Here is a 7,489-nt window from a genome sequence, read left to right as displayed (position 1 = left end):
CGTGAGGGGGACAATCATTTTTTATTTTTTAGAGTCATTTTTTGTCTATTGAACTATATCTCTTGGGCAGGTCTCGAACATGAAACTTAGGGGTCCAAAGAGTACCATCCTAGCACATTCTTCCTAAAACCATATTTTTAGCATTATGTTGTGTTCGTTAGTTACCTTTTGAATTGATTTTTTTTCTACCATAGAATCATATGTAAATTCAGCGTTACTTATTTTATGGGTAACATTTAAAAATTAAAATTAATTATTTAATATGGTATTAACTTTGAATGGTCTCCTCGAAAGAAATAATTAAAAATTGTGATTCTGATTCTAAATTGGGCGTTAACAAATTTGGTTGGGTTAAGGTTTTAGAACTTTTAAATATTTAAGAACAAAAAACCCAAACTACTCACTCACTTTATATGTTCTTTAATATATTATATATATATATATATTTATACATATCTGGAAATTGTGTTCCTAGTACAAACAAGTTCATAACCCGGACAATGGACATTGCATCCTTGCTTTTCCTTAAATTAAAAGGCACCCGCCACCGCCACCGCCACCGCCGCCAAAGCCACTGTTTTTCTCTTCAAAACTCAATGCTTCTCTGCTTTTGCTGAGACTTCTTGTTTTTATGCAAACCCAAAACTGTTTTAAGCTCTGCAAGCAAGCAACTGCGAATCTGAGGCTTGAAGAAGAAGTAATAGAAAAATTAATCTGGTTGTTTTTCCGTCTCTCCGGGATATAAATCGTTCTTTTGATCCCTCTACTTTAACTTGATCCAGCTTGGTTTTCTCTTCTTCTTTGTTTCCTCTTGATTTTCTAGCTTTCTGTGAGTTCCATTGTTTGTTCGCCTGGAAAACCAGAAATTGGTTCCATTGCTTGTTTTCAATCTCTGCCGGTTTAAATTGGTGGTCATGCTCTAATTTCTTCACTTATTATGTGCAGCAACCTGATTTAAGCTTGAATTGGACGAACATATCTTTCCATGGTGAGTTTTCTGTTCGTTTTCCATCTGAATGAAAGTAGTATTTTCTGAGATTTTTCATTATGTAGTTGAAAGGGATTTATGAATGTGGATTTGCCTTACTCTGTGCTTTAATCTGTTTTGAGTTTTTGTTACAGGGAGGAGCTCCAGTTCTCTCGGTAGATGATCTAAAGGGTGGATTTTCAAATGGGTTTGAATTAAAATCCGAAGGATCACAGACAGCAACTGTAATTGGTGATAAAACTGTATGTTAATATCCCGATTCGCTGATAAATTTGTTATTTCCTAAGTAATCTAGACAGTCTTTATTCCCACTGAAAATTCATGTCTATAATTGTTCTGTAATCAGTATGTGATCAGTGGGAATGATGGAGAATCGACATCGACGTTTGGAGTTCGAGTTTTCACTAAATCAACTGGTGAATGGTAAAGCTTTCGACTTGAATTATCGACTACCTGCAATAGGGCCTTGATGTAGAACTGGGATTCTTAATTTCAGGTCAATTTTGCAGGGCTGTACCCAAAGTGCTGGGAACAAAGCCGAATCAATGCAAGGGTCATGCGGCTGTGCCTTTAGATGAGGAGAGGATATTAGTTGTTAGAGGCGATTCCACCCTGGATGATTGCGCGTGGTTTCTTGAGGTTGGTTTTTTCGGTATTTCATTATCAAGGAAAGATCTCTCTCTAGTCAGATTAGGGCTTCTAATGATGAAGCCAAATGGAGGTTAAGTAAGCTTGTTTTTAGTGCAAGCTGTAATTAAAATTTTCTTTTAGCACACTAATTGAATTCTTTGTCTAGAATTCACGTTGTTGGATCAGGCGAGTTTTACATTGACTATCGGCTAGCTAATGCAATCCTCCTCCTTGATATGCCATTGTTTATGCTATTTTAAAACCTCAATCGTGTATCCTTATTGCTTCGGTACGTCATAATGTAAGATTTTCTTTTAATGTTAGGTGGACACTAAATTCATTAGACAGCAGAGAAACAATTCTGACACGGAGGTGGTTGCTTGGAGTAAGGGAGTAAGAGGTGATGTTGAGAAGCCCATCGTTATCAGTGGTCCTTCTGGAGTGGGCAAGGGTACATTGATATCCAAACTCATGAAGGAGTTCCCGGAAATGTTTGGATTTTCTGTTAGCCACACGACGCGTGCGCCAAGGAACAAGGAGGAGGATGGGGTTCATTACCATTTCACCGATCTAAGTGTCATGGAAAAAGATATTAAAGATGGCAAGTTCCTTGAGTTTGCTTCAGTTCATGGAAACCTCTATGGAACAAGTGTTGAAGCTGTGGAAGCGGTTGCAGATGCAGGAAAGGTATACACACACACACACACACATCACATGTTGAATTGTACATATTTTTATTTTGTTAGCTTCTTATCAAATGAAATGATAGTCAAATTAGGTGGTGATGTTGAATTTATAATTGTTCATGGTTCAAACTGTTGAAATGGATCCCCTTGAAGATAGCTAACTAGAGCTGTGTGTCAGTTAGATGACACCTAAATATTACAATTCTTTGAAGAAAATAACAGTTGCAGATTGTAGTGTTGTGTCTCATGTCTTGTTGAATTTCTGCAAGAAAACACGAGCTAGTGAATTGAGTTACTCATAAAGACACCTTCCTGTAGTTTTAGGAATTAAAATTTTCAAAAACCCAAATGCTTTCCGTTAGCAGTTGTCAAACTACTATGATTGTTTAGGGCTAGTTCTTCAACTGTACTGCATGATTTGTGTAGAGTACATGAACCTTTAAGAGACCAATTTTTATGGCCATATTCGGATAGATGTGATATCTGTAACCTCAAAGGTGGCCTGGTTTGTCTCAATGCAGATTTGCATCCTTGACATTGATGTCCAAGGAGCACGGTCCGTGAGGTCGACTTCTCTTGAAGCCATTTTTATCTTCATCTCCCCGCCATCTTTTGAGGAGCTTGAGAAGCGCCTTTGCAAAAGGTAATGGAAACCTGGTTATTGAGTTGAGAACCACACAACATTTGCATTTTCCTTGTGGTTTTCGTGTTCTATCATCCATTTTGCAGGGGGACCGAGACAGAAGAACAGATACAAAAGCGTCTCCAGAATGCAAGAACAGAGCTTGAGCAAGGACAATCGCCTGGACTCTTTGATCATATCTTGATAAACGATGACCTTGAGACTTGTTATGAGAACCTTAAGGTGATTGTTGCTTCTTCACTCTTAACACAAATCCTTAGATGAGTTGTAAGGCCTTACCTTACAGAAAATAAGGCCTATATAAAAGTGACCAACGAGTTAAAATTCATGCAGCTGACCCCCACATAGTGGGATAAAAGCTTAATATATTGTTGTTGTTAGTCTGTCAAAAAAAGATCATTTAACATTAGAGTGCCTATTATTTTCTTTCGAATGTAGAAACTCTTGGGTTTAGATGGAAGAATAGGCGCTGCCCCTGCCCCTGCCTCTAAATCATGTAAGAAGGCTCTCTTCATTTGTTTCTCGAATATTTGTCATTGAAACTGATTTAACTCAAAAATGTTGCAATGCAGTGCCAAGACTCGTAGATCTACCTATGGTTTCAGACCATTTAGTGTCAAAGATTGATCACAGAATCCTTATAAATTGTGCTACTGCAGGACCGAACAAAAAGTTGTAAGATCCATCACAGTAATTTTCTCACTGACTTTCTAATTACAAACATAATTTTTGTTGGTTTGAGCAGGGTTTTGATCGAGGCATCATCGCTTGGAGGAGGGGCGCCGGGACGAACCAGAGGACTAGACGTGTACGCGATTGACTACCCGCTTGCAAAATGGCGTGGATAGCTGAACTACAGCAGCAGCCAAGATGGCAATCCTACAGCCTCATTCAACTTACTTCTAGCTCACTTATGAGAGCTTATGAGATTTTGCATTACACCTGATGATTTTGATAGAGATTGAATATGAAAGAAAATTGTATCTTTGTGTATTACTACATATCAATATACTATCTAATTTTTATAGTCTAAAGAAATATACAAAAAGAGGAAACAAAATCAATTGACATATATGATTTAGCTTAAACTATAGCTAATATACTCTAATTTAACTAACACAACTATAGCACAAATAATATTGTAATATCACTCCTAAAACTCAAGAGGGGTGTACTAAAACAAGCTTGAGTTTGGATACCAATTCTCGAAAATGACTAGGTGGATGAGGTTTGGTGAAAATGTCTGCAACTTTATTAGTGGAGGGAACAAACTATAGTGTCACAATATCTGGTCGAATATGGTGTTGAATGAGATGACAATCAATCTTGATGTGTTTAGTGTGCTCATGAAAAATATAATTGTGTGCAATTTTAATGGCATTCTAGTTGTCATAATAAAGAATAGTATAAGCAACATGAACAATACCCATATCTTCTAACAACCATCTAAGCCAAAGAAGCTCATCAATAGCATTAGCAATAGTTCTATACTTTGCTTCAGTGCTAACGCGATAATCTACTATTTATTTCTTGCTTCACCAAGAAATTAGAGAATCGCCCAAAAGACAGCAAAATCCAATAGTAGAGCGCTTATGAGTGGGATCCCTAGATCAATCAACATCTAAATAAGCACATAATTGTAAGGAGAATGGGCTGAAAAATATAAACCATTAAAGATAGTTCCTTTGACATAGTGAAGGATGTGAAAAATGGCTACATAATGAGAATAGTGAGGGGCAGACATAAATTGACTGATTATATGAATGGCATAAGCAATGTCAGGATGAGTGACAGTAAGATAGACTAAACTGCCAACCAACTGTCTGTAACGAGTACCATAAGGAAGAACAATATCATCTATTAGAGTAAGGCAAACATTAGGCTCAAGTAGTGTAGAGGTGATCTTACTGTCTATCAACCCAGCTTGAGAGATAAGATTGGATGCATACTTAACTTAAGAGACACAATAACCATCAAATAAAGATGTAACCTCCAATTCCAAAAAATAATTAAGAGATCCCAAATCTTTTATTTCGAAAGATTGACTAAGATATTTCTTGATATCTGCAATACCTAGAATATCATCTCCAGTAATAATCATTTCATTAACATAAAGCAACAAAAGAGTAATACCATTGTTAGTTTTGGGAATGAAAAGACCTGAATTATATGAGCTTTGACGAAAGCCAAATTGGGAAATGATAGTGCTAAATTTGGAAAACCAAGCACGAGGAACTTGCTTAATACCATACAATGCTTGACAAGCTTAATAATAGTGTGCTAAATGTCGGTATTCCACCCTTGTGATGGAGTTCGGTTCCTTGCTCCAATACAAAGGGAATTTTGCGGTTGCTTTATTGTCTAAGAAGAAAACCATCATGGCCTACCGAAAGGCCACTTTGAAGTAGTCAGCCTTGAAATTCTTATAAGAGCTATTGAAGGCCTTCAGCAATTTCCTCCTCGGCAGCTCACTCAAAGAAACCCAACTACCTTTATTGACTTCATTCGACTGAAAAAAGGAAAAGAAGACCCCTGTGCTCACTTCCCGACCTAAAAAGCTCAATAACACTTCAAAGATCCTTATAAAGGCCTAACTATTTGGGTGCAACTGGGTCGGGGTGGCATTCAGCATTGCTAACACCGAGCATTAGAACTCGGTGAACGGGAGTCGAAGACAAAGACAAAGACGTGTAAAAAATGTCTTGTACACAAAAATCAACCCTGAGTCTGTAGTCGTGAAGACCCGCTCCTCTTCCCTACAAGGTCGACACTCAAACAAATCCTCGTCTTCAAACCCTAACAAAAGGATCCGTGACCTCAACACGGTGACATTGGGGTGTTAGTAAGCTCAGATGCTTGCCCCTGTAAACATGCAATCTGAGGGGCTCTTGACCATACTGATCCATTGGGTCGGCCCGTTGCTTGGCACTTAGCTCGGCCCCCATGCTAGATATTGGCCCAAAAGCTTGGATAATGTTTCCATCTAAGCTGAGGTCCTTACACTAGTAACGGATTCTATCAATCTCGAATAATTCACATGCTAATCCTTATCAACTCGTAATTTTCATCAAACCCAAGATTCTCGAGAATGATCCATATCACTATTGTGTATCTTGGCCTTCTATCTTGCCACGACGACCGGCGACACGCAAGACACCTACATCTCTATATAAACCAGTTTGATCACAGGCCAATGTATGTTCTTTTCAAATCTTACTAACACTTTGACATTTTGAATTCTTACTGACTTGAGCGTCAAAGTGTTTGTAGGTGCCAACCACCCCTCATCACGAAGATCGTTGAATTATGACATTCTGTCACCATTGTAACCAATCTTGCCAACCTCGTTGGGCCGGAAGAAATATACTCTAATTTAGCCAACACAACTATAACACATCTAGTATTGTAACAACACCTTCAAGTGGAATGCTTGTTCCCCATTGCCAAATTCTTTATTTTGTTTTTCCAAGGGTAATGAGGATTTTGAGATGGCTTGAGAAATGAAATGAGAGAGTATTTATAGGAGTGCTGTTTTTCTTCTTGCAGTTTTGGCTTTTGGGCTGGAAGATAAATTAAATTAATAGCAACAGTAAAGTTTTTCTTTTGGGAATAGAATGTTATATTTTCGAGATAATATAAAAACAATCTTTTTTCCTTTTGCAAAAGGTAAGAGAAAGATAATGTATAAATCGATTTCCTTCCAGTTCCAGCCGTGGCAGAAAATCTTGCACAATAGGATGGATGCTTTTTCTTTTCTGTTCTTTGTTTGGACCAAAAGCAATCCCCTGCTGCATATGCCCACTTGGCCTTTGCCTGGCTTTTCAACAGCCAAGGACAAATCAAACGAGTCAAGTCTTAAATAAACATGAGTTGAAAACGGCAAGGCAACCACTGGGCAGGAAAATTCAATGTACTTGTTCGGCTGGGGGATCATATTCATGCTTAGGTGGGTTGACGACTCCTCTCCCTTATCTTCTCCTCTGCTTCCTCTTATAGTCTTCTAGTTCGTTTTTTAAAATCAAAAGGACCAAATAAAGTTAATCTCGTGCATGCATTTTAATATACCCCTGTAAATCTTAGGGCCAAATATATTGATAGCCCCTTAGGTTTGGTTTAAAAGTTGATAATATTTTTATAAAATTATTTGATTTGTTCCACTTTTCAAAAAAATATATTAGATTTTTTTCGGTCATTACAGAATTATTATCATGTTTACTCAGAATTTGATGCCTAAAATACAAATTGTGTTTGCTAAGATTGAATGCCATACTCTTTAGAAAAGTACCAAATAATTAAGGGATAATAAATATATCATATTTTAAATAAATATATTTATTGTATTTCATTTTTAATGTTTAAATGCTCTATTTAGAGAAAATACATTTTATTTTTTAGACAGTTAATCAACTAATACAAGTGTTTATATATTAAAATCCAAATACAATAAATGAATCTGTTTTAACCATTACTCAATAACATTACCACATATATATACATATATATGTTAACCCAAAATACTCTCAATGTAATAATACCCATGTC

General features: G+C 36.9%; 1 protein-coding gene across 4 annotated transcripts; it reads left to right on the top strand.

The window, feature by feature from the left end:
• The first annotated feature begins 487 nt into the window (after positions 1-487).
• LOC127789584 (guanylate kinase 2-like) lies at positions 488-4,011 on the top strand. Of its 4 annotated transcripts, none has more exons than XM_052318519.1 (11): positions 488-697; positions 946-988; positions 1,123-1,230; positions 1,335-1,411; positions 1,498-1,627; positions 1,943-2,305; positions 2,826-2,947; positions 3,034-3,169; positions 3,386-3,443; positions 3,520-3,622; positions 3,693-4,011. In XM_052318519.1, exons 2-11 carry the CDS (start codon positions 986-988, stop codon positions 3,793-3,795), a joined length of 1,203 nt encoding a protein of 400 aa, XP_052174479.1. In that variant the 5' UTR covers positions 488-697; positions 946-985; the 3' UTR covers positions 3,796-4,011. The 4 variants fall into 4 exon arrangements, with proteins under 4 accessions (XP_052174479.1, XP_052174477.1, XP_052174480.1 ...); XM_052318517.1 differs by having other exon boundaries at positions 488-717; XM_052318520.1 differs by having other exon boundaries at positions 488-717; positions 1,485-1,627.
• The last annotated feature ends 3,478 nt before the right edge of the window (positions 4,012-7,489 follow it).

This window comes from Diospyros lotus, chromosome 14, assembly GCF_014633365.1.
Source record: "Diospyros lotus cultivar Yz01 chromosome 14, ASM1463336v1, whole genome shotgun sequence".
Lineage (NCBI taxonomy): Eukaryota > Viridiplantae > Streptophyta > Magnoliopsida > Ericales > Ebenaceae > Diospyros > Diospyros lotus.
This window is presented reverse-complemented; position numbering and strand designations above follow the sequence as displayed.

Coding starts and splice junctions, on each gene's coding strand:
- LOC127789584 (XM_052318519.1), top strand. Junction 1,231..1,334: donor CTGTAATTGGTGATAAAACT/GTATGTTAATAT, acceptor TTCTGTAATCAG/TATGTGATCAGTGGGAATGA. Junction 2,948..3,033: donor GAGAAGCGCCTTTGCAAAAG/GTAATGGAAACC, acceptor TCCATTTTGCAG/GGGGACCGAGACAGAAGAAC.